A 27,767-nucleotide genomic window follows, 5' to 3' on the forward strand; every position below is an offset into this window, starting at 1 on the left:
CGGAGCACGATTTCTGTTCTCATCCTGAAGCAAAGTTATTAACCCGAGGTAATATTTCTGGGTTAGCAGAGTCTGTAACCTGAAGCGTATGTAACCTGAAGTGTATGTAACCCGAGACACAACTGTACCTGGAGGTCCACGGGTTCATCTTCCCTGCTTTATGCCCTATTACCTGAGCAGTGTAAACTGCTCAGTTTCCAAATTATGAAGATTCATGACTCCTCCAATCAAATAGCATATGTCCAGTCTAGGATGATTGGCACTTCAGGCAATTGGTCTTGCTTAATGTTCTTTGATGTGAACAGAGAGCATCCAAAAGACATCATGCAATTATGTGCGTGCACAAAGGCTCTCTCTCTCTCACAAACACATATACACTCAAAAGATAGTACAAAAGACATAGGATAGCATGATAAATATCTCACACTCCTCAGTATCATAAAGCCTTTATTTAATTGCAAACCAATATGCTTTAATTGGAACTAATTAGTACTCATGTTTGTCCAGAAAATAGACAGTTTGTAAAGAAAACAGACAGTGTATAACATGGAAAACCTGATTTAAATCAATTATTCAAATCAGTTCCCCACCGCCAACCCGGTTATTTAAGTCTTGATTTCTATTATTCATTTAAACCGCCTTCATTCAAATTATTCCACCCTGCTTTAGAATCCTTGCTTTGCTATAATTAAATGACCCACCTTTAATTCCAAATGGAATATCTTTATATGTGATAGTCTCGGCTCCTACACACATACCAGAATCCTATTATACCTCAGGTTAATCACTATGTCCCAGTTACTGGACAGTTCAAGCATGAATAAGCTCTATGCAATTTAGTAGTTTATCTTTGTTTCAAACTTACCCAACAGCCCAGTTTTACACTGCTGCACAGGCTTCTGCCACAGAAGCTGAAGCAGCGCTCTTTAACTTAGCCCTCCCATCTCTCCTTACTGCATCAAGTCTTTGGGGCAACATCACATCCACACATGACATGATGCTCAATGCTGCAGGTGGTCTTGTGAATGACCAACTTATGCCCTTGAGCAGCTAAATTTGCATCAGTGCAAATGCTGATGCTTCTCTAATTATTCCATTGCAATGGAACATCTGAGGTACAGGTAAAGGTAAAGGGACCCCGACCGTTAGGTCCAGTCGTGAACGACTCTGGGGTTGCGGCGCTCATCTCACTTTACTGGCCGAGGGAGCCGATGTACAGCTTCCAGGTCATGTGGCCAGCATGACTAAGCAGCTTCTGGCGAACCAGAGCAGCGCATGGAAACACTGTTTACCTTCCCGTCAGAGCAGTACCTATTTATCTACTTGCACTTTGAAGTGCTTTTGAACTGCTAGGATGGCAGGAGCAGGGACCGAGCAACGGGAGCTCACCCCATCGCGGGGATTCAAACCGCCAACCTTCTGATCGGCAAGCCCTAGGCTCTGTGGTTTAACCCACAGCGCCACCCACTGAAATTGTGGTACCTCTAGCAGTGCACCGATGAAGAAACAGCAATAACTGGCTATCCACAGTAAGGGGGAAAAGATTAAAACGGAGGACGAGGAATTGAGGAACACAAGGACATGGGCTATTTGTCCATCTAGCCCAGGGCTGGGGAATGTGTGGCTCTCCAGATGCTTTTGAGCTGTAAACTCCATAAGTCCTAAACACTGCTCATACTGGCTGTGGCTGATGGTAGATGGAGTCCCACAGCATTTGAAGGGTGACAGGTTCCCCATGTCTGATCTAGCCCAATATTGCCTACTGTGATTGACAGCAGCTCTACAGGGGTTCAAGTTGAAGTCTTTCCCATCATCTCTAACCAGCCCTTTTCACTGGAAATTCCAGGGAGTGAACTTAGGACTTCTGAGTATGAGCTTTATTGCTGAGCTACTATCACTCCCTTAACTCTATGAACTATTCATGAGCTACTTTTCCTATGCTCAGAAAAAAGTCATGGCAACCAAAGAATCTAACATAAGGGGTTTTTGTTGTTGTTACGCCTCTTATTTTTCTTTTATCAGCCCAACATAGTCTAGCAGCAAAATCTATGTATATGGACAAGCATTTCATTGGATTCATCTAATGTAATTGCTTCATTATTCTGAGGCAAAAACAAAACCCTTCCAAAAGAAAGCTAAATCTTCAAACAGCAGCAATCCAATTTGGAATAAACAACCACAAGAAGAAACCGCACAGTAAAACACTTGGATAGAACAATAGCAGCTATCACACCAGACTCAGCATGAATCTGTTATTAGGTTTCTGCGCCCCACTTAATCTTTGCCTGCCTGCTGATAATACAGTGTTTGATTGTAAAAGATAGTGAGGTAATCAAATACCAACCAACTAAGATGGAATAGAGGATCCCTGGCCGATCTGAAGGAGGCTGGATGTTTCGGTCCTGATCTATAGCTTGTATAGTTGGTGTGACATTGATTGGGTTCACACGTGCCTGGAATGAAAGTTAAACACATTATAACAGAATATTTACAAAGTGGGTTCTACCTAATAGTAACTAAGGTTAACTTGTGTATCGAATCCCTATAAAATAATGCCCTATGGTAGACAGATGGCATATAGTTGCACAAGCAAATCATTTTGCAGTACTTTTAAACCTACATTTTAGGCACAATCTAGAACAATTGAATCCAACAGGAAATGTTCTATTGGTTCACAATTGGATACGCATATGCAGTCACCACTTATCTGGGTTTTGTTCACTTTGGTAAAGAGACTTAAGGTGTTCCTGGAGTGTTCGAGTTTATATACAAAAATGCAAATTGAGTATAGGAGGAGGCATAGCAAGTCTTTTGCCCCAACATCAGTTCTCGAAGGAGAGAGACTACTAGCTTCCCAGGTATAAGCAAGATCTGTGTTTGAGGCACCTGAAGTTTGGAATAAGGACACAGATCTTGCTTACATCAGCTGAGAGAGCAAAGGTATGCCATCTACTCCTCCACCCCAGTGCTCTGATGGGTTTCACATTCCTGGGAAGTTTCTGCAATTTCGTGGCTATTGGTTTCCATTTGATTTGAGAAAACTGATTAGTACCACAGCTCTGGCATTACGTACTTCATTGTCCTCCCTTTTGAAACTTTTACCCATTTTTAGACTGCAGTTATTTTAGACTGTAAGAAATTGGTTAATCTTCCAATTTTATCAAAGAGACTGATGCCATTTTCTCGTTTTCAACCAACTTCAATGTATCCACAACAATTTTAATACTGCACTGAACAGCGGCACAGATAAGAACAGATTTCATTGAGAGTGACAACTTTTAAAAAACTGTATGAATACAGATCATCACCATCATTTGCTTGTACATATTTCATCAGTTCTTAAATCTACATTAAAAATAGCCTGGGGCATGAGCCACCTACAGACAGATAGGACTTTTCTTTATGCATGTGATTGATTTATGGCTAAACTTCTCCCATTCTACTTTAACAGGTAGTACATTGGAGAGATTAAAAAAAAGAGGCTTTAAATCTGAAGTCATTTTAACTATAATCCCACTGTTGCAATACATATAGGCTACTGTCAAAATGCAGCAGTACAGCCGCATAAAGGAACTGCCTTAAAAAAGATTTAAAACCCACGGGTTTTATGCGCACACACGTACCCCTTCAAGAATAGCTTGGTGTGATTCAAAGCATGTATGGAAAATGAGTCATAAATTTCAGAAATGGAATGTGGGGAAACCAAACCATTTTAAATAGCAGGTTTCTGAGTTTGGCATTATATACTTGTCATATAATATGACAGGAAGATAAACAGCGAAGTGCTTATTTAGAGGTGCCACTTTGGAACACATATGCTATAACTTAGCAGACTTCAACTTCCTATCACAACAATGTTAGATTTAAATTTTACTGGAGGATTTGATATCTTTTATTAAAGATCATTCATGATTGTTGAGGGGGCTCAGAACTTACAGGGTTAAGAGTTCTGAGTGATGACGCCTCACATTCTGAGGGCGGGCAGAGAACACGGAAGAGGCGTGGATTTCTGTGTGTGCTTTCAGTCTGTGTCTTTGCTCTAAGGAGAAAGGAGCAACATGGGCGAACTCTCACCGGGAAGATTTACGATGTGTTGATCTGTACGGAATAAAGACTTTAAGATAAGGAGAGCTGCGTGTCAGCCTGAGTTATTGCCACCACACGACAGAACGTTTCAAGCTTATACATCCGCTGTGTGTTTACTCTGCTGAGTCAAAGGTCTTCGGAAGGGCCAGCTGATGAGGCGCAGGGAAGTGTGCCGGACCCCTGGACTAAATTGACCCCCCCGCAATAGGTTATGGGTGTCAGCAATAAAGATAAGCAACGTTCGTGCGTGTGAGAGGGCTGCAGCCAAAGGCCAGCAAGGAGAAGCTGGTGCCAGCAGAAGCGAAGGGAGCTCGCTGGGAAAGGGAAACTGCAGCCAAAAGCCAGCCAGGAGTGTGCTGGGAGGAGCTGAGATCTGCCGGACCGGAGGTACTCGTGAGTAAGCTGGGCCCCGGGGAGAGATGGCAGACAGCCAGAAATCGCGTGCAATCCCTTTTGAAGAGGCAGACGGGAAGAAGCCCTGGGGAGAGTGGCAGGCACTGAGAAGAGTGGGAGCCACATCAGAGGGGGCCAGATGCTGCACAGGGGCTGAGGAATGCCCAGGAGGCCCAGAGGGGGCTGGGACTATGTTGGAGGGCTGCCGGAATGCCCCTACACGTGAGCTGCATGCTGCAAAGCTGCTGGAAGCTGGGAAGAGGAAAGCAGTGGCTAGCTGTTCCTCTGGAGGCTGTGCATCCAAGTTTGGGGGTGCAGGCCAGGAAGGCCATTCCAAGGGTCTTGAGAGTGCCCAGGCTGTTTGGCGGGAGCTGGAAGGGGTTTGCAGAGAAACCACAGCAGAAGCCAAAAGCCATTTTCCCAACGGCAGAAAAGCCTCAGGGAGGAGGGCTGCTGGAAAGGTTGGGGGGGCAGAAAAGACCAAAGGCCAGTTTGCAAAGTTTTCCACTCGGAGATGTTTTGCTTGCGGTTCTCCGGAGCACCTGCGCAGAAGCTGTCCACAGCGAGACAAAGGGCAGGAAGGTCCCAAGGACATTTCCCATGGGAACCAGGCGGGTTTCCATGGCAACTGGGCCTGCAGAGGGAGCAGGCGTGAGAAACAAGAGACGTTGACTGCTTCGATGGCTGTTTTGGAAAACACCACCTGCAACGAGAGCTCCAAGGTCGGGAGGAACAGGAAGTCGGTTGCTAAGGCAACAAAGAAGGACAACTCCAGAGGGGGGAGGGTCCTACGTTGGGTTGTTGACTCAGCTGCGAATGCCCATTTGGTAACAGCGCCACCTGATGGACAAATGTGGAACTGCAAAGCTGTTTCAACTGAGAAAACTGTTAGATTTGCTACAGGTGCACAGGGCCGTGTAACCCATATTTCTAACTTGTTCGTCCCTTTTTTACAGGCTGAATTGAAGGTTTATGTTCTCCCTGAGATAAAGCATTGCTTGCTGTCTGTACCTTCTCTTTTACAGGAGGGATATTCTGTGAGTTTTGAAAAGGATGTTTGTACAATTTCCAGAGGTGGAGAGCAGCTCGTAAGTGTTGGAAAAGATCAGAACAACCTCTTTGTTCTGGAATCACCTCTAGAGGGAGGGGGGCACACTCATGTGTCGTGTGCTTGCGTGTGGCACAAGAGGATGTCACATGGGTCCTGCGAGGACGTCCAGATGTTATCAGAGTGCACCAAAGGTTGCAAGGTAAAAGAGTGTGGGAAACCTTTGAATTGCAAGGCTTGCAAGAAAGCCAGAAACAAGGGACTTAGCCATCCCAGAGTGGAGAGGGTGACCACAAAGCCTTTTGAGCTTGTGCATGCAGACCTTATAGGTATGCCTCAGCCAAGTCTGGGCAAAGCCAGGCATCTGCTGGTGCTGACAGATGATTTTAGCAGGAACGCATGGGCTTTCACGCTGAAAGCTAAGGAGGAAGCAGCGCAACTGATCAAAGATTGGGTTGCAGAGGTGGAACAGAGGTTCTCCACCAAGGTGCAAGGTTTCCAGTTTGACCGTGGTTCTGAGGTCACTGGGTCTGCTCTAAAGGGTTTCTTTCGCCAGAGGGGGATACGTCACAAGGTGACTTCGCCTCAGAAGAGTGGCGTGGCAGAGCTTAGGAGTAAGGCTCTGGTCCGAGCATCCGAAATTCTACTGGATGACTCTGGGTTGCCTCACAGTTTTTGGGGGGAGGCGGTAAAAACGGCCAATTTCTCGATGAACAGGTGCTACAATGCAGTGGTAGGTGACACCCCGTATTTCCTGCTTCATCGGCAGAAGCCGCTTGTGCATTTCTTTCGCACTTTTGGTTGCAGGGCCATGGTGCCTGTACCAAAGTGGTTGCAGCAAGAAGATGGTCCAAAGTACCAGGAAATGATCTTCTGTGGGTATGAACCCGCGACCAAAGGGTGGAGGTTCGCATACCCAGAAGGTGATCAGACCAAGCTTCTGGTCAGCAAGCATGCTGAGTTCAAAGAGCAGCAGGGAAATAGGTCAAGGCGCAAAGTCAGCCATGACGCTGTCTCAGATTGTCTGTCTGAATCCGAATCTGAGCAGGAGGGAGAGCCAGGTAATGGTGATCTGGTCGATGATCAGGATCAGGACCAGGGGGAGGCGTCTCCACAGGTTGTTAAGGGAGTGTCCAAGAGTGAGCCCTCATCTCCTGTGCGCATAATGGAGAAAGCTCACAGACGTGTCAAGTCAGAGGGGGAGTCTGATGAGGAAGACACACTTGCTGGCCCCAGTGGGTCAGGAGAAGAACCCCAGTTTGTGCCCAGGCGGTCTTCAAGGGCAACAAAGGGAATTCCACCTGAGAGGTTTCAAGTCACAAATGCGTGGGTTGGTTTCGCACAGTGCGAACCTGAGGTTTGTGAGGTTCAACAGGTGCCTAACAATGATGCCAGGAAGGGGCGGAAGGCAATGGGGAAGGTGTTGAACACTCAGAAGTCCTCTCAGAATGTGATTCGAGAGGGGGTGTTGAGGGGGCTCAGAACTTACAGGGTTAAGAGTTCTGAGTGATGACGCCTCACATTCTGAGGGCGGGCAGAGAACACGGAAGAGGCGTGGATTTCTGTGTGTGCTTTCAGTCTGTGTCTTTGCTCTAAGGAGAAAGGAGCAACATGGGCGAACTCTCACCGGGAAGATTTACGATGTGTTGATCTGTACGGAATAAAGACTTTAAGATAAGGAGAGCTGCGTGTCAGCCTGAGTTATTGCCACCACACGACAGAACGTTTCAAGCTTATACATCCGCTGTGTGTTTACTCTGCTGAGTCAAAGGTCTTCGGAAGGGCCAGCTGATGAGGCGCAGGGAAGTGTGCCGGACCCCTGGACTAAATTGACCCCCCCGCAATAATGATTTCCCCTTAAATGTGGTATTTAGGAGGAATCTAAAACAGAACAGTAGCAGCATTCACCCGCTTTTGACAAAGACCTCCTCCCAAAGCAACTACGGCTTCCACAAAGTGGTTCAAAGTGAAGCGGGTGTTCTAGAAGCTTTGAACCTGCTTCTGAGCTTTGATGCCAGGGATGGGCAGGAGCCCAAGGAGTGGGGGAATTTGTGGGCAATGGAGGCAGGTGGGGAGAATGATTCAGGGCAAGGGACCAGTGATTTGTGGGGTTCTGTGCTGCCCATGAAACAGCTGCTACTGGTGGTGGAAGTGGGGAATCAGCAGGAAGAGACCAGGTAGCGGAGGAGAAGGCAGGAGAAGAGCTTCAGGAGGTCTCTGGATTTGGAGAGCGCGTGGTGCTCCCAGAAACAGTATTTGGAGTCCTCTGCTGTCTCCTTGCTCAAGGAGGGGCTTGAAGTGCTGGGAGCAGCTGGAGCTGTTGGGTGCTTGAGAGCACCATGTCAGACAAGGGGGTTTAAGAAGGCAGGGAGGCAAGGCTACACTGTTGCTCCAACTGTCTGAGATGGGGGACACGTCTGCAGTCATAGGTTCCTTGGACAGCAAGTTAGCAGGAAGTGTTGTCTATCATTTGAATGTTAGGAGCTGATGTAACCAATAAAGAATTAAAAATCTAGTCACTTGTCTTCATTGGTTTGAATGTGTTCATGACATTCATTGGGGCAGTTATCAAAGGCTCCATGTGGCCTTCAAAGTACCCCCCGCTATGGGCATGTAGCCCCTAGGCAATTCTTCCATTCCCCCCCCCCAGTGCTGTTTCCAGCGACTTGCATAGGGAAAACAGAACAGAACAAAACCTGTGCCTATAAAAATGGCTGGTGCAGTGGGTTTCATGTTCTTTGCGGTATTTACTGCTGAAACTAGTTAAAACCTTTTTGGTTAACCAAATAGGAACACTGAACGGAGCTACTAAATACAATACGCTGTTGGTGCTGTTACACCACTTTGTGTTTTTACACACTTTGTAACATTGCATTTTGTCAAGTAAGAACTGTGCAGTAAAAATTTGTTCACTAGGCTTTCCAGTTTGGCCCTGTTTATATATGGCATTAAGCTGCTTTTTGCACATTTATAGTAGTCTCTCAGATATCTGCATTTGTATGAATAATGCAGTGTATAAGACGGATCTCAACTGCAGCAGCTTCAAGGGCCTCTGGTGCATAAGGAGTCTGTTGCAGCTGTCAAGATTTGTGAGTTTCCTGTGAACTGCAGATATAATTCCAAGTCCTACCAGTGAAAAATCAGTCATTCGCTAACTTGCGTGGCAAGGCCCCCAAACCAGTCCCTCGTTAGAATAAAATTCACACTGACACAAGATTTTGGTTTAAGGTTATTGGGCAAATTTTAGGCCACAACTTTATTGATTACAAAAATGTGAGCGGTATTGGCTTAGGCATTGGCAAAGGACTATATTGGACTCCTGCCCCCTTTGCAGGAAGTCAGTAAGGGTAAACCACCCAAAGAGGAAGCCACATCGGGGGAACTCGCCTGTAGCTCTCCTCAGTGTCCCCAGAGGCCTGGCATGTCCCTAGCCCCTCAAGCAGACTTCGGACAGGATCCAGGCCCTGGATTCCTTTAACGTAATACCCTTGGTCAATGGAGGGGCAGGCGAAGGCTGACCTCCCCTCCCCCACAAATCAATGAGCCAATGCCTAACCGCCAAACCTTACAAAGTTGTGACGATTGCTAAGAGGTAGGCTAAAACCAAGTGGCCAGTGCCAATCTGCCAAATGGAAAAATTCCCAAGACAGGCAATCAACCAAAGTCCAAAGCAAGGCCAGAGGACATCTAAAATAAAGGATGGATGAACAGATGTTTGGCAGCGTGAAGCAGGTGCCTGACACACCTCACGCTGCCACTTTAATATCCCCCCATGATCACCCCACACAAAAGTGATTGGCCAAGAAGCCGGGGTGATTGTGTTGCGACCCGGGCATGACGGCATTACTCTGCCCATGCCGGGGGGGGGGGGAGGAACCGGCCTGGGGGCCTGCCCGCAACCAGACCATCCTTAAAGATGATACCACTTCCCTTTGCTATTTAAAAAAACTACTATGCACTACATTGTTTTTTAAAATGAACATTTTGTGTGTGTGTATTTGTATCACTGCAAACAGAAAGATACATTCCAGACAATGTTAAGCACTTCAGCATTGGTAGCGGCATGAGAGATCTAAGCAAGTTAAATGGATGACATTTAGAAGTGCTTAACATTGGCTGGATTGTGTCCAAAAAAGTTTCAACATAAGAAAGTATGTTAATTAACATCAGATCATTTTTGCACCAATAAACAAGCACAGGCTGCACTACTACAAAAGGAATCACGATATTGCTGTTAGTCAATGTTACCTTTTCTTTTCTTTTTTTTAAAGTATTCCTATTGACCTCTGTCTAAAATGCTATTGCTATGTTTAGGTGCAGAACCATTATTCAAGGACATAGATGCCAAGAGAATTTCCTGGGCCCAGTACACTGTATGTGGATTGGGACCCTCTCCATCCTGCTAACACTGCCCCACCCCCTCTATCTTTTTCTACTGCTTATGTACATATATTAACTAAGCCCAGTTTAAAAAGGTAAAGGCACCCCCGACAGTCAAGTCCAGTCGCAAACGACTCTGGGGTTGCGGCGCTCATCTCACTTTATAGGCTGAGGGAGCCAGCGTTTGTCCACAGACAGTTTTTCTGGGTCATGTGGCCAGCATGACTAAGCCGCTTCTCGCACAATGGAACACAAACACCAGAGCAGCACACAGAAACACCGTTTACATTCCAGCCAGAGCGGTATCTATTAATCTACTTGCACTTTGATGTGCTTTTGAACTGCTAGGTTGGCAGGAGCTGGGACCGAGCAACAGGAGCTCACCCCATCGCGGGGATTTGAACCGCCAACCTTTTGATCGGCAAGCCCAAGGCTCAGTGGTTTAGACCACAGTGCCACCTGTATCCCCAGTTTATCTAGTTGCAAATATAAAAGCAGAGTGAGGAGAAGCATGTATACAACCTTGTGCTCTTGGCGGGAAAAGCAAGATATAAATATATACCACATAGCACATAGATAAACTATGCAATACACTCCCATTCGAGGCAGCAATACCCACCAATTTGGAAAACCTACCGAAGCTGCCCAATGGTATTTTATTCCGTAAAAGCAGCCCATTTGGGGAGTGAATGAAGTAATGTGAACATGAGGAGTTTAAACAAACATAGCTCAGCATCATTCTGTACCCAAGTTCACCTGATTTCTCTGCACCTCTGGGAGGGCCCGCTCCCAAGTCTCAGGAGGGGGTGGTCAACATTCCTTCTTCTGATTGCCTTGCAGCAGTGATGAAGTGATTAAGACTCCCTAGCAATGGGGCTGTCTGTGAAGTGCCAAAGCCTTTGGAGTAGTCTCCAGAATTTGTTTTATAACTTTCTGAAGAGCTTTTTTTTTTTAATGAAAGCTAAGAGTCTGGGTTCCTGATGACATGGGACCTGGTACACATTCACCCCTTGTATGCCCCTCTCAGTGAGATGTAGTTGCCAAGAAGCTATAACTTCTTTTGGATGCTGATAATACTATAGCCTATGCGCTTAATAGTGATGGAGAGAACCCTAGTATAAGGATCAAATGCTGAATTGTAAAGAAACTTCCATACCCAGTAATGCCCTTGTCATTGTAACTGACAGCAGGCTAACTCCTCAGCTAACAATAAATAATGCAGGCATGCAGACAAGCTCTTTGCTCAGAATTCACCTCATGAAATGCCATTGACATTATAAAGTAGGTTATAAGAAACTGATTTACTTTAATTATTTATGCTAATGATTAGGAGTTCAAATGCCTACACACAAGCCTATAAATAAATGAGAAAAGAAAGAGATTTTGCATCACCCACGCTTAGGTTGTAGCAACTAAGGCACGCACTGAGAAGCCTATGAAAGCCATGGCAACTTCATTTGTTTTGCCTTAGACAACCCTCACCATCCATTTCTTGTTGCAATGTTTGGCTTGGCTCAGTGGGCAGCGCTTCCCAGGTTACCTTTAGCCTGGCATGCAAAGTGGTGAAAACACATCTGCCCCTGCCTGACATTCTTCCTGCCCTTCACAAGGACTGTGCATGGTATAGCAGTGCCATGCATGGGCTTTTCTGAAGATGGAAGTAAATGGGGAATTCTGAGGAGGATGCAAAATAATTTACTTGACAGGCTACCACTAAAGCTTGTGAAGCATGGCATATTGCTCTCTTGAAACCGGACGAGCTTTACCCTCAAATCCTCTTTTTCTTCCCCATCACACTCAAAATGCTTAGGGCCTTTGATCCACACGCAGCACCATGATCCTACAGGATAATAAACATGCCATTCCTTTGAACTTATCCACATCACACAGAGAGAAATTACTAGAGCCAAATTACATGTGACGTCCATTATGTAAAAGCAATTAATGGGCATTCAGAGGCATGGTGCCTCTGACAGTAGAAGGAAAACACAGCCATCATAGCTTACAATGCCTATTAAGTCACTATGCCTATGGTCAGAGACGCTATGCCTCTGAATGCCAGTTGAGGCCTCCCCATTGGGCAGAACACTATTACACGCAGCTCAGGGCTTTGCATATGCATCTGGCTGGCCAGCACATTGAAAATAGGGTGCTGGACCAGAATCACAGGATCAAATAATTGTAGAATTGGAAGGGACCACAAAGGCTATCAAGTCCAACCCCCAACGTGGGGCTAGATGAGTCATTGGCTTGATCTAGCAGAGCTCTTCTTATGCTGATGTTTATACATTTTAAATAGCTACCATGGCATTGGAATTATGTTGCATGGGGAGGAAGGATTGACCCCCTTTTCTCTTGAAATGGTCCCAGCAAAAATCAATCACTTGTCCCCTGCCAAATCTGTTATTTGTATCAGGAAGGATGTTTCCTTTCACACCAATGGGAGTTTCCCTCCCAATGCAAATGGCAATTTGGGGGGATTTCCAGAGGGATCTCGGGGGGGGGGGTCATATTCCCCTCCCTGACTGATGCAGTCAAGATCCCACTCAGAGGCCACTGCAAGAGGCATTTACAACAAAAAATAACCGTGCACATTATTTTATTTCATAGTTACAGCTCTTTCTAATAAGCTACAATGTACTTTCTCAGAACTGCTGATTCAGTTCCTGGCTTTGGCAAGCAGTTTAAAATCTTTAGGTTAGGCTTGGTATAAACTGAGGGTAATGGGTTACTGCCTTTGCCTGGTGCTCAGCAGTATAGGTTATATCTTCTATCTCCTTTACAGAACTGCAGCCTTTAACTTATACAGTGGTATCTCAGGTTAAGTACTTAATTCGTTCTGGAGGTCCATTCTTAACCTGAAACTGTTCTTAACCTGAAGCACCACTTTAGCTAATAGGGCCTCCTGCTGCCACTGCGCCGCTGCTGCACAATTTCTGTTCTCATCCTGAAGCAAAGTTCTTAACCCGAGGTAACATTTCTGGGTTAGTGGAGTCTGTAACCTGAAGCATATGTAACCTGAAGCGTATGTAACCCGGTACCAGATCCTTGCCAGGTTCCTGGTGCTCCCTCTCTGAGCCCCAGTCTGCCCTTGGTGGCTGGAAGAAAACCTATAAAATTCTTCAGTCAGATCTGTTTAGTTCATGGTAGAAGACAATGCACATGTGATTTTCTCCCTTTGTATCAAACTGGAACAAGTGGGATATCAGTTGGTTGGAAAGATGTATATTTCTGCTAATCTATTCATATCTGCTAGTAATGACATGGAAATCTGCATTCATGCTTTCCCCTATTTCTGTGTTTTCTGCTTTATAGTCCCAATGTGGTAATTTCTTTTGGTGTGATCCATACATTTGTGTTTAGCACTTACTTCGGGCAAAGCCAACATTGGTCAGATTTGGGGATGGTTAATTGTACCCCCAACATACACCAAGCACTTCATGTTGTGACAATAATACAGTGAGACAGCATCTTTCCTGAACCTTTAATGAACAATCAGTTTGCAGTCTAACAGGATAGCTTGGCAAGTAGAATTATGATTATCTCCACAAGTGGCAGCACTGTGACAAAGATGAGAAATCTTTTAGAAGTGAAGCATGTTGATAAGGCATCGTAAACTACCTGATCTAAATGTCATTTCAGAATCTCCATATGGTGAAAAATGACATTTAATGATGAAAGTATATGAATGCATATCACTAGATCAAAATAATTAAAGACAATAATTTCCTCTTCTCCTGATTTCTTAATAAGTTTGATTTTTTGCAAAAAAGGGAATTTGATGTCAACTTTTTAGCAAGCCTAAATCTGTCACAGAAAAGATTTTGCAGAGGAATTCCATTGCAGCAAGCATCAATGGGCTACAGGGGCTTAATCAATACTGGAAATTGTACAGAGTCCTTCTATGGATAAATGCTGGAGAGCTATCATTTCGGCTGAAAGAGCAGCAATATGGGGGGAAAAGATGGTCTATTTACATACTGAGATTTATAAGTGGGTAATATAATTTGTTAGTTTCTAGGGCTGTGCATAGCCCCCTGGGGAATACCCAGCATAGCTGACCTGGGGAATACCCAATCAGGATCCAGCACCAAATCAATTTCTGGGATGGGATAATGTGACTTTAAAGTTTTTTAAACCCTATATGATCAGAAGGGGGGTAGGGGAAGGAAATGCTATGTTGCTCCCCTCCACCAGTGTAGAGAGCAGGAAGGTTCAGTACTTCTGTAGGCTGCCTAGTCAGTATGTTCTCTGCACAGAACAGAATAGTAAAGCAGAGACCGCATGCAACCAGCAGGCTTGCACCCTGGGGGGCTGCATCTGTATAGCAGTCCTGCCAGGCCTACTTGCCCTCCATCTTTGCCTTGTCCCTTCCTGCATTACTGCCCCCAAATGCCTCACCTATGTGAGCTTCAGTCCCTAGTCATCCTCACCACTGACAATGATGCCGCCTCTGTGACTGCCATATAAGTTTTAAGTGGTTTAAATAACAACAACAACAACAACAACAACAACAACAACAACAACAGGATGTAAACATAATGTAATAATGTAACATTAACAATTGGTTTCTCACCTCTCCCCCAGAACAGAGGACTAATACAACAAATTTTCTAAGTTTTAAGTTTTAAGGTATAAACTTTTTTTGGGAAGTATACAACTTTTTCTTTTTTGAAAGAAATTTTGAAGGAAAGATGATTGCTTTTGAAAGTCTCAAGTTATTTAACCTCCATCACATTTTAAATGTTAGAAGATACACTTAGGCTTCATTATGTAAAATAGCCATTTTAATGTAATTTCAGGTTAAAAACTGAGCCGTTTGCGAAGCACACTTATAAAACAGACCCTTCCACAGCCGGAAAGCTGTGCAGGTAAAATAAATGCTTGCACATCTGCCAGGAGGGAATCACAAACCCCTCCACTCCTAAGCTTCGTGTATTTCCATATTAAAATTAGTGCCAATTTCTTTTAATTAGCCTTGTCATTCTTTGTGCAGCCCTATGCAGATAAAAATTAATTATCTGTAAATTCACATCTTCATAATTTTTAACCTTCGCTTCACTTGTTTTCAGTGACATTTACTGAAAAACACCACTTATCAGGAGATTGCACATGGAGGACAGACAATTCATCAAAAGGTAAAAAATAAAAATAATAGAATAAAAAAGGATGAGAGAGGGGGGAAATCATTCTGAAACAGTGCATGAAGCCTTAAGCCTAAACTACCACATAATCAGGAGCTCATCAAACCTTTCTGTTTTGATGCTGCTGAAAGAGGCATCTCATTTAAATGCCATTAATATGAAATGGCGGTTTTCATTAAGTTGTAATATCTAGTACCTGGCAAGTCTTGCTGTAAATCTGCTGAAGACTTAACATTCCCCTTCACTTTGTATATAAATCACTTTGTATTTATATTGCTGATGACTCTCTGTTCCCATGTTGTGGTAAACTGAAACCATCTTTAAAATATCAGTGGGAGGGCGGGGGGAGTCAAGAAAAATAAATAAGAAAATATTTAAATTATAAGGATGGCTTTATATCTCAGTGAAATAGCTTCTTACAACTGTTGAAGTAGTTTCCACCCAAAAGGTGAATGTCAGTTTGTCACGCATCTAAAGCTACTAAAGATGCAACACTTAGTCGAGTGGAACAATTTCTGAGAAAACATCCATAGCACTACACTGTAAACATGCCATAGTTAATAAATCCCCAGCTGCAATTAAACAAAGCAAAATAAAACCCTTAGGAGCAAGTACCTGAAACTGCAATCGGCCTTCTTCTCTACCCCATCTAATGATTTCAGCTTTTGCCCACAAATTGTAAAAAAAAAAAAATATATCAGTGGCTCTCACGAAATTGACAAATTATTCATAGTCAGCCCAATGACAACAAAACAGTTACAACTTTCTAATGGGAAGATAGACTGTTTCTAAATGGCCGCAAGTGAGCAAACATGAATAATAATATTAAGAGTCTAATTCCATCCCTAAAGTTCTGATTGTGGCTGAGATGAGGTGACAGGACTAAATTGTATCTAATATTTCACCACCTACCAAATGTCTTTTTAAAGATAGTAAGCACACATGCATCAACTCCATTAGCATTTAAATTTATTATCTGACAAGAACTTGTTTAGGATGAAAGATTATAATCTAATTAACACCATCAATTCAGGGGCAGTCTAGAAGTGTCAAGGATTTTGGAGAAAGCAATGGAGTATGTTCTTTGATTTTATATATTGTGGCATAAATGGAAGCTTTTCTTCAAGTGCAGGTAATAAGAGTGGAACCCACCAATTTGGATTAGAATAACAGAAGAGGACAAGGGGTTAAGGCTTCTTACCTCTACCCCCTCAATACCTTCCTATGCCAGGTTTCTGATCTGGATCAGATGCCCTGAACCTGCTGTTTACCTTTAAAAATCCTTTCAAACAATTGCATTCTGGTCCCATGAACATGCCATTTGCACAATTTTTCTTCCATCCCTTTTGGTAAAGTAAATTTGGTAAAGCAGGGGTGGGAAACATTTTGGTTCAGGGGCCAGGATCCTTCTCAGGGCCAGCCTCTCGGGATGAAGTTGATAGATGGGGGGCACTGTCTTGTCAACCACATGACATCAATATCACATGACTGACAGGTAGGCAGGGCCATCCAGCTATCAAAATTGCTTCACCTGCTTTGCAGATCTTCCTGGGATCCCCCTTTAAACCCAATGTGGGTTTAAAAGAGGAATGTGGGAAGACTTACAAAGCGACCCTTGGAGGAAGTGAAGTCTGTTTCTGAGAGTGTTTTTGCCAAGCATTTGTAGTTAGTTGCCTTTGCTTGACAGTGCTTTGCCATCCCTTGGGGGAAAAAACCTCCTCTCGTTCTACCTTCTCTGTCACATGCCAAACCAAACACAACTCTGACTTTGCTTTAGAGTGGAAGCTGAGGAAGGAAGAGGGAGGAGACTTGAAAAGACTTTCCCCTCCTTCCCGTTTAAGTACCCAATCTCATGCCAATCTCACTGCCATCTTTAATTTCTGTTCATCAGTTGGATGAATGGAGATTACATAGCCTGCCTAGGTATGCAATTCTGTTCCTTGCTGTGAACAAGATTGTACTGCCAATGCAAGATTAAACCCTGTATTTTGAAATATTGCATATATTGCTATTTTTGAAGCATTTGCTGCTACAGTGGTACCTTGGGTTACATATGCTTCAGGTTACATATGCTTCAGGTTACAGACTCCGCTAAACCAGAAATAGTGCTTCAGGTTAAGAACTTTGCTTCAGGATGAGAACAGAAATCGTGCTCCAGCGGCGCGGCAGCAGCAGGAGGCCCCATTAGCTAAAGTGGTGCTTCAGGTTAAGAACAGTTTCAGGTTAAGTACGGACCTCCGGAATGAATTAAGTACTTAACCCGAGGTACCACTGTATTTTTTTTCTTATACTTTCACTGTGCTAAACAGCTCACTAACCCCACCGTACTCCAGGGAGGCACCTGGTTTAGACGCCAGGAAGTTCCCTATTGTTCATTACAACTGGCACATAGGCATGGGAGCAAGCACAATTCTCCCCCTGGGAGCCTCCAGAGGTCAGCAAAGGGCCTCCTCATGGTGTGGGCTTCAGCAGGTGCCTAGTGATGCCAGTCTGAGGAAGGGAACATAGTCATCCTGAACTAAGGTGTCTAAATGTTTCTAAACTGGAACCAGCATTGCCATACAATCTTGAAATGAAAATAAATTATTGTTTGCTCTGCCAGAGAGGCCTTCATAAATGGGAAAGGACTATAAGAAGTTTGAACTGCTGCTACAAAGGAACAGTGAAAGGCTTTGTAAGATGTGGAGGTCTACACAGTCTAGACCTATAACTAGAGAGCACAGAGATGACTTTGAAGATTTCTTTGAAGTTCCTCACACAGTTTGGGGTTTCTTTTCTGTTCTATATATACTAGGCTATAGAGAATTCTCTATATAGTTAAGGAAAGGCCTTTACTATAGCTGCACAGTCAACTAGTTGTATCATGAAAACAAATACTTCAATTTCACCACCACTGTCACAAAAACAAAGGCTTTATTTGACCTTGTGCTCTTGAAATTGTTAATGTCACTTCTGAGATTTCACAGGGGAGACGTTATTTTCCAGGGATTTATTTTGCTTTCAGCATAGTGTACAGTTTTAGAAAAGTTTTTATTTTCCCCCCAAAGCGTTAATGTGTTTTGTTTCTAAGAGCAAAGCAGCATCAATGTGAAAAAATACTTTAGGAGATGATTGAGAAAGGATGGAATTTGTCACACAAGAATAACATTAAGAAGTAATTTCTGCCCAGTGGTTTCAAGAAAGATCGGAGGGGTGGGGGTGGAACAGAAGCCTAAAAACTTTAGAAAAGAAACACTGGGTTGTATCTGATTAAGTCAGGAGTGCTGAACCTCTGGCCCTCCAAACGATGCTGAATTATAATTCACATCAGCCCCAGCAAGCATGACCAATGGCCCAGGATGATGGGAGCTGTAGTTTAGCAACACCTGGAGGTCCAAGGTTCTTCACACCTGTACTAAGCCATAGTGTAGATCTATGACTCTTATATGTCCATTGATTTCAATGGGTCTACTCTGAGTATAACTTAGTTGGATACTACCTAGTCTCTTTGTGACAATGTATACCCTGTTCTAAAACTTGAATCTTGAATAGTTTCTTCATTATCAAAATGTGAAACCAGGTTTGTTATAGACCTCTCAATCAGTTCAGAAAAACTGTTATCTCCTGTCTCCTCCAAGCGTGAAATACAGTTTTAGGCTCATGTAATAGGAACCAGAAGCAAGCAAGTAATCATAGGCATTGGGATTGGCACAATTAGGGTGCAGAGGGGTTGATTTAGGCCTCAGGTGCCCTTGGATACACACACACACACACACACACAGTGGTGAAAGAGACGGAAACAGGACTGGATAACCATTCTTTTCACAGCTACCAGCTCCATCTACAAACATAATATTCTGTGTACAAAAGGCACATTGGATACATTAAGAATTGGACTAAGAGAGAGAGAAGCAGGAGGAAGAATAGGTGATGGCAGAAGAGATTAGGAGGATAATGGTGGCACTGCTGGTGCCACCAAAAAGAGGATTGACTGTGGGAAGCAAGAAATGTTGTTGAATCTGTCCAAGAAACACAGAAATGTGAAAGAAATTAAGTCTTAAAATTTGTCTCCTGAGTATTAGTCAAGGTATGTTTTATTATTCACAGTAGCATGCATTGGTTTTAGCATGTGGAAATTTCATAGTTGTCTCTGAAGAACGGTAAGTTGCAAAAAAGAGAGAGAGAGAGAGAAAAGCCTTGAAATATCACTTTTTAAAAATCCCAAGCCAGTGTTTCCTGGCCTGGGTGGCATTGATCATATTGGCATTCATCACATTCCCTAGCTACAAAATGCAGTGTTCTGTGCGGTGGTTCTCAGGTTTATCAAATGTGCCACATGAAGGACATTAGAACTTCAAGACAAAATAGCTTTTCCTTTGTTCATGCAGAACCTTGATGAATTGTGTTTTCTCTAAGATAATATTTGCAGAAGTCATTTGGAAAAACCCTGCTTTATACTAAGTGCCAAAACAAACAATGAGTTGCTGGCAAGCCCTTGTGTATGTGTCGGCTTCATGACCTTCAGTTTGGTGAGAAGGGAGAGATTTATACAAAGAATACATCCGTTCTGACATACACAGATATCACAGATTGCCCTGAAATGCATTGTCTACAATGTTGGTTGTGACGTTTTTCTTGCAGAAAATGTCTGATTAAAAACATTTTGAAAACAAATCATGCAGTCAAAATGAAGAATGGTAAAGGACAAAGCAGCAGCAATGCCGCTAAGTGGAACCAATGAACTTTAGCATGACAATAACTCTTTGAACTTGGCAATGATTCAAAAACAGACAGCCATATTAATATGGGGTGCATTCTGTCATTCTGGGCTAAGTTGGTCACAACCTAGCAAGTGTGTGTGTGTGTGTGTGTGTGTGAGAGAGAGAGAGAGAGAGAGAGAGAGAGAGAGAGAGAGGGGCGGGGAAACATGCCTGAACACACCTTATGACTATGGCGTAGGATGGATTTTGATCCTGTGTTTTAGTTCTGCTGTTAATTTATGTGTGTGTATGTGTGTGTGTGTGTGTTGGGGTGGGAGTTCACCCCTAAAGGGCTGTTGATAAGCTTTTGATAAGCTTGAAACACTGGGTAGTTGGTCAGAAAAGAGAATAATTGAGTATCTGTCAAAACACCATAAATCTCCAGACCCACTCCAACACCCAGTTTCTGCTCTCTACAGCATACATCTATGTACATATATGGAACCGCATTATTCAAGGAAAAATAGAAAAATAAATAAACACATACATACATACATACATACAGAATATATATATATTTTAAAAAAAGGACACCAGTTATTTGTTTCTGTAATGCAGAATAGAAATTGCTATGAAAATATTCTCTTTGAAGATCAAACACAAGGAATAAGAAATTACACAAAGACTGGAGGGAGGCTTGGGCAAAGCAAAAAGAAACACAATTAACCCTGCTTCATATAGAGAGCTGTTTACAAATGGTGTAGAGTTACCCACACCACATACAACTCACACTTCTGATCTTGTTTCCAGACACATCCAAGAAGTAGGTTCCAAAATCTTTTCAGTTTACAATTACATTAGGGAAACTATCACTTACTAATGCAAGTTATGTTCAATATGTACATGTAGTCAAGTGGGAGATAAATCATAAACAAACAAAATAAAATGCAGATATGCAAGTGTCAGAGTGACATAAAAGAACCTGGGACCTTTTGCATCCAAAGCATGCACTCTGCCACAGATCTACAGCCCTTTCTCATATACACTCACTTGAGAAAGGATGAAAGGAGGGGTACAAATGAAACTTTTTGATGTCCACTGGGAAAGTGCTCTATCTTTACCGATTAACTGAAAATCTTAATTACTGTCTCTGAGACACCTATCAATCGCCCTTCTGATTTCAAAACTATGCAATTGTGTTTTAAGCTCGCTGTCATTTAGGGGCACATTGATTTGATGGATAACAGCCTCGTATCAAACGCTGGCTCAGATGCTTAGAATTTTCCCTTTAAACTACACATTTGTTGGCTGAAAGCAGGCAACACTCCGATTTCTGTTCTATTACCGAGCTGTCACAATCTCAACGCCATTAATATTGATGTTCTTACAACCTTAAGTACACATTATACCATCAGTGTTATAGCAGGGTACAGAGGCAAAAATATTGGTGTTACCAAAATGACATAGTCCGCAACATCCATTACGACTTCCTCAAGTACCTGCTTCACCTTTAGCCCCCTGTGCATCCCAAAACCAGTTGTTAACCATCCAGCCTTTCGACTCGCAGGGTAGCTATTTCTGTTATAAATGCTTGTGTTAACATCTGTATTCTTGACAAGGAGCAAATAATATAGCTCCTTCAACACCCTTGGGAAAACTTCCTTTACAAAACTGGCAGTTTGGGGGCAATTTAGACCATAAAAAGACCAGCCAAATCCCAAAAGCTGCTTTGTGGAATATTACAAATCAAAGCAAAACATTGTATAGGCCTAAAACTAATGTTCAGAAGACAATGGTTTCTCACAGAGGCATTATTAACAGCTGGCTCCTGGAAGTCATGAATAAAGCACACGTTTAAACAAATACTGTTCTCCATTATATTATGCCAGCCACCTTAATCTCCTCAGTCACATGTAAAATAAAAAAAAATGTTCCTTTGTTGAGACTTTGTATGTTTCCAATGTATAACGCTGCTTAATGCTACCAGAAGAAATAACTGCATTACAGATGTAATCTCTTTCTCTCTATTTTTTACATCACAGGCGGCTTTAACTACTACTACTACAACAACAACATTAACCAAAAACAACAACAATCACTGAAAATAATTGTGCTACAGGCACAGACCAAAAAAACCTCCTTACATGCTACATTTAAAACTTAGAAATGCAATATTCTGGTTAATTCGGTGCAACATCCCATGTTTAAAAATTGCCAGCATCCATAAATGGAAAAGCTACTGTATAGGTGACAATATAAATATGTGACATTTGGAATGCTGAACTCCACCACCACCCTTTTGCTAGGTAGAATAAAGTAAGAACCAAAAGGGAAAGTATTGCAGGAAAGTGAACCCATACGGTATTTGTGAATGATTACAACATAATTTTGTGTTCCATCTCACTCTAACCACCTAAAATAGTTATGAAAGGCAGATAAAAGGCGGGAAAGAAGGAAGGAAGGAAGGAAGGAAGGAAGGAAGGAAGGAAGGAAGGAAGGAAGGAAGGAAGGAAGAAAGAAAGAAAGAAAGAAAGAAAGAAAGAAAGAAAGAAAGAAAGAAAGAAAGATCAGGACTTTTTTCAGCCAGAACTCGCTGTAACTCAGTTCCAGCACTTCTCAAGTGGGAACCATTGCCGTTATAAGAAAACAAGGGAGGCATTCATGGTGAGTTGCAGCACCTCTTTTTCTAGTAAAAATAGCACTGATAATAATTATAGTTTGTTTGGAAGCAATACAGCAACTTGCATTCCTTAAGTGATAAGTATATTGAGAATTCTATCAATAAACAGGACATACAAATTTATACAGATGCCCAGCAGGGCCTTTCTACCTCTGTTTACTATGGTAAATAAATAATCAGCAATTCATGCCTGCGTTAATGGTAAGGTGACTAGTCTTGTGCCCAGATGAACTGGCAATGGCCCTGAATACAAAAGTATCAGCCAAAGACCAGGATACGTTGTTCATGATGAAGATAATACTGGATATATGTTGACAAGCCCTGAGGTATCCAGGGACTCATGACCAATTCTTAGTTTGTTTGTTTTTGGACTTGAGCATGCATCTCTCATTACAAACCACATCCATAGTTTGCTGAGTCTAGGGGGAAGGCACATGTGGAATCAGACATCTCTTAAGAAGAAGAAACACCCTTGAAATATTAGTCAAGAAAAGAATGCCATTTCAGAGATTATTCTGAAAGAGAGAAATGGTACTCGCAGCAGTTTGTAATACCTGATGGAGAATAAATACATATTGTGCTCAAGTACGTGTCTCTGTGTAGATACAGATATATACACACACAAAGTACAAAAAGTAAAATGAAAACAAGCCCTCATTTGGTGCATGAGTGCTTGTTCTGCTTGAACTCTGGTACAAAATAGTGATTCTGCTACTCTGCCAGCAATGTTCAGCTACAGCAGGGGTGGAGAATTGCCAGCACATGAGCCAAATGTAGTCCCTAGGGTTCAAAAAAAGCATTCTATTAGAGCCAGGTTAATCTTCCATTCCCTATGTGTTAATAAAAAACTGAAAATGTTCCCATGCTGAAGTTAGACTTGAAAATAAACCATTCTGTTAACTGAATAGAAGACTTTTTTTCGAGACCAACTGCAGTGTGCCTTAGCACTTTTGGATGGGGTGTCAGTTTTTGCAATCTTCATGAACCTGCAAGAACAAAAGGATGTTCAAGCACCTGACAGGCCACAATATATGCTTGCTGGATTGTGTTTGGCTTGCTGGGCACAGAATCATGCTACACAAGAGAGTGATTGACCTGAACATAGGCAGAGAATGAATGAATGAAAATAAAAGAAAGGGAGAGGAAAAAAAAGTCCCTTCTTGTACTTACAGGGTCCGTGAGCTCTGGCAAGCTAGCCTGGTAAGTGAGCGGCCGACAATCCCGAGTGTTAACAACTAATACGCATGGAAGGAACATTGGTCCAAGGTCATCCCCATCAAGGACATCAACAGTAAGGGTGGTTGTACTTGTTCTTCTTTCCATAAGGTTTTGAGCTCGGTCCTGTGGAGAAAATAAGGATTTGACCCGACAATAAAAGTTGTTTGTCTTGGTATCACTGCATATAATAATGTGAAATTCGAAACTGCAAGCTGTAAACATGTTGCAAAGACAGGTGGAAGTGAACATTGCACTCCCTGACCCCACAAAGCTCTAATATGGGACCACTACTAGGACCAAGAGGGGTTTTGTGTGTGAGAGTGAGTGAGTGAGAGTGCTTATTAGCCTTTTTTTATCTCAAGGGGCAAATATGCTTCAGGTAGCCTTGTTCCCACTTCCTTGATGTCATTATTTTATATCTTAGTATCATATTTTGTACCCTACCATCCTCTCTTTCCTTGCTCTGCCCTTTTCTATGTATCTTCTTCCCTTCCTCCCAACAACCCCATTTTTGACTTTTCTTTATACCTCTATTCCATGACACATCTTTCTTTTCTACAGAAATTATTTTCCTCAAACCCTTCCTCCTTCCTTGGACTCCAAATCATCACACTTCTTTTGTGCTGTTTTGGGGGTCAGGGGGCTTGTCTCAGAAGTAAAGCAAGTTATCCAATATCAGCAAAGAAATCTGATATTAGCCATGTGTGTGAGGGAGAAAACATTCAAATGGAAGCCCCCCTCCCATCTAGCAATATTTGGGGAAACAGATTATGTGATAAAATCTTCTTTCTGGCAAATTTGGAACTGATAAGCATTGTTTTCCCACACATCACAACAAAGGATTTTAATCCCCTCTATCTCCAATGAGAAAGTTGTATGGTTTTAATTATAGAATCACTTATCAGCACAGCACACCAGTATGTGTTCTATATATTCTGCTTACTGACAGAAGAATTCATAAATTCTCTTTGTTGCTTTTCTAGTAGGAATAAAGTAGTCTGTAGAAAAAGAATTAAGTCAGACTATTCTTATTCAAAACGGTAGCAACATTATCACATCACAAAGATTTTTAATTTTGTATTCGCATGCCATTCCTGCTTTTCAGCCATTTCATGATGGAGGGTCTGGGATAGAACATTGCTAATGCTTTGCTTTTGGTGATCAAACTGTTAAGGGCAAGGCAATCTGGTTAGCAGGATACAACCCACTATATTACTATATGTACATTTGTTGAGCTGGTCAACTAAATAGAAAGTGCAATGTCTCCAGGAAAATAAATTAAAAACTGATATTGGAGATGTGGTCTTGGGGAACGTTTGAACTTGCAATCTTAGATGATAAACCCAGGAGCTTGGTGGAAAGAGAAGGCTGATACTGTGCAAGAAGGGGGAGAAAATGGTGGCAGGATTACATTGCACCCAGAAGAGGCAAGGTTGTGTCAAGATCTGAAAGGAAGGAAGGGAATCAGGTGGAAGCAAGTAAAGAAGAAGAGAAGTTTTGCAACAAGGGCAATATGCAGCTAAGACTGGAACTTGAGACTGAAGTCCATGACCACGCTACCCAGGGAGTCCTGAAATGGCTACCCAGAGAGCAACTGATAATGGAGAAAGCAGCAAACAGGTCCAGCATCAGCACCTAGGGTGGCGTAGGGATGCTTGGACTCACTGAAATATCACTTTGATCACTCCAGCATCTTCTTTTCTTTGCCTTCATCTTTTGAGAAAACATTCAAAAGAAAGCTGGTAGCCATCAGGAATTATACATAGTTACAGGTGCTCATTCTGTTGTTGTCTTTACTTTAAAAGTACATTACTGTTTTCTACAACGGAATAGTGCTTATTCGCAAATGAATGTGTTTTGCATCAGAATAGTAGAAGCAAGCATCATCTTAGGCCTATAATAATCATTATGGCATTATGATTTAAGGAAGTTTAAAATGAAAAAAAACAAAACTTCACATACTCAGAGGGGCACATTTTTCAAAACCAGGGATGGAAACTTTTTTGTTTCTTTGTTTTTTTCTACTGTATCAGGAATGTAGAAGCAATTATAAAGCGCAGAAAGGCAGTGTTGGCAGGAAGAAGAGAGATAACTGAAGGAACAGACATGGGAGTCTAAAGCAGGGTCCCCCAAAAGGCTATGGAGTCCAGGATCTAAAATTACCTAGCTCGAACTCCTTGAATGTTGAGCACATTAAGAAACAATAACAACAAGGTCAGTTACACTCATGTTTAGGCAAGAACTCAGAAGTGCTTCAGAAGTATCCCTGCTTCTGCCTTGGAGTCTGAACTGTGCTCTGCTGCAAACTCTTCCTGTTAACAAAACCCGGTCACCTATTCTGCTTCTGACATCTCCTCCTCCCAGTCTGCTCCTTCTACCTCTAACCATACATTGTTGTCCCACCACCATCCTCCAGGCTCTTCTTCCCTTGGAGGTCACCTGGCTAATACCTCCCACGACCCCTCTGCATCCAGCTGCATCCATGGCACACTTGCTTTGACAAAATGTCATTATAACCTCCTAGTAAACCTATTAGGATGATTGCTCAATAAACGAGTTGTCTGGAAGCACCCTCAGTGGAATATGGCACAAGAATGGCTGGAATTCAGGACTCCTTTTAAGCGGATTTATAATTATGCAGGTAACTTGCAGAATTCTGCAATGAATGGAAACTTTGCCAGCTCCGGTTGCAAAGACAACATCAATAGTAAAGCTGATTCCAAGTAAAGCTTTCCAGCTGGTATACTCTGTACAATGTAGGCATCACTTTATTTCTCAGCTTGAAATATCTGTTACATAACATGTCAGGAAAATGCTTCACACACACCCCTATTTGATATACACAACTGGAGGTGAAAGAAAAAGCATCTTCAAAAGATTGCATTTCAGAGCTGAAGGATGCAGTTAAACTGCAGCCATTAAATTAATTTTACAGCAAATTAGTATTGCTAGCTGCAACAGAACAGTAAAACTCATTGACACTACAATGCATCATTCTATACCTTCCCAGACTAAAAAGGCTCTATTTCGCAACTGAACACCAACACCTTTATAACCAGTAAATATGTGAAAGATTGTGTTACATGGCAGCAGAAACATAGGGCTGATTCTCATGCATTCAAGTCATTTGATATCTCATCAACAGATGATGATCACTTGAGGATTGCAAAATAATTTGCTGACTTACAGTAAAATGGAAGGTCTGCTTGCAGCATCTAATCTACAATGGTTCATTCAAATACAATGCTGCAGGAATCAAATGATGGCATGGGGTGAATGCCCTCTTGAATTAAAAAAAGTCATGTGCTGATAATGACAATTTAAATGCCCATCAGATACAATATGAAGATACAGTTTCTATTCTCCCTTAAAAACAGTTATATTTGCAATGGACACCAAAAATTACAAGTCAGTCATACTCACATTGGCTTGGACAATGACAAAATAGCGTGTTTTTTCTTCGTAATTTAGCCTCTCACGCAAAACTACTGCTCCAGACAGTGTAAGAGGAATATCAAAAGTTCGATTTGAAGTCTGCCAAAATTAAATGAAGAAAAGAGAAATATAGGTCACAGGGGGAAAAATGATGTAATCAAATTAGGAAGATCCATCAGTGGCAACTGACAACAACACTTCCTTTTCTTCAGTGAGCAATCAGTTCACTTTGCCCTCACATCCTTCCCCATAGACCTAATGAATTTCCACAGAAGAAAGACCCTTGGCATAATGACAGTGTGGAGTCACATTTATTCCAATTAAAGAAAGAAAAAAATGCCACCAAGAAAAAAAAACATATCTTTCAACAATAAAAGCCTAATTAAAACATTTCAGGCTAGAAAGGAACAGACGATGATATCCAACTGGATGATGCAAAGAGTAGACCCACTGAAATTAGTAACTACAAGTCCATTGATTCTGGTGGGTCTACTCTGAATATAACTGACATTGTATATCTCCCAGTTTCTGGTTGAAGCAAAGGAGAGCAAGTGATGTGATGGCAAATGGGACCTAAAATTGACACAACCAACCATGAGGTTCTTGGAGATTTGGAACCGGTTCACATGACCAGGCTGCATTTGTGTGCTTCTGGTGACTGTTGAAACCAAGGCAAATGGGTTGCCTGATTTCTTAATGGGCCC

At 42.4% G+C, this 27,767-nt stretch overlaps 1 protein-coding gene across 27 annotated transcripts in view; it reads right to left on the reverse strand.

The window, feature by feature from the left end:
• PCDH15 (protocadherin related 15) overlaps positions 1-27,767 on the reverse strand; it is a 633,377-nt gene that overhangs the window by 188,254 nt on the left and 417,356 nt on the right. For all 27 annotated transcript variants that reach the window (XM_083614042.1, XM_083614038.1, XM_083614050.1 and 24 more), the window contains 3 exons: positions 27,052-27,162; positions 23,581-23,751; positions 2,345-2,453 (listed from right to left, as the gene is read on the reverse strand). In XM_083614042.1, coding sequence (XP_083470168.1) covers positions 2,345-2,453; positions 23,581-23,751; positions 27,052-27,162 — 391 coding nt within the window. The remainder of the gene's footprint in view (positions 1-2,344; positions 2,454-23,580; positions 23,752-27,051; positions 27,163-27,767) is intronic.

The sequence above is a fragment of the Podarcis filfolensis genome (genome assembly GCF_964270895.1).
Source record: "Podarcis filfolensis genome assembly, chromosome: 5".
Taxonomy (NCBI): Eukaryota; Metazoa; Chordata; class Lepidosauria; order Squamata; family Lacertidae; genus Podarcis; species Podarcis filfolensis.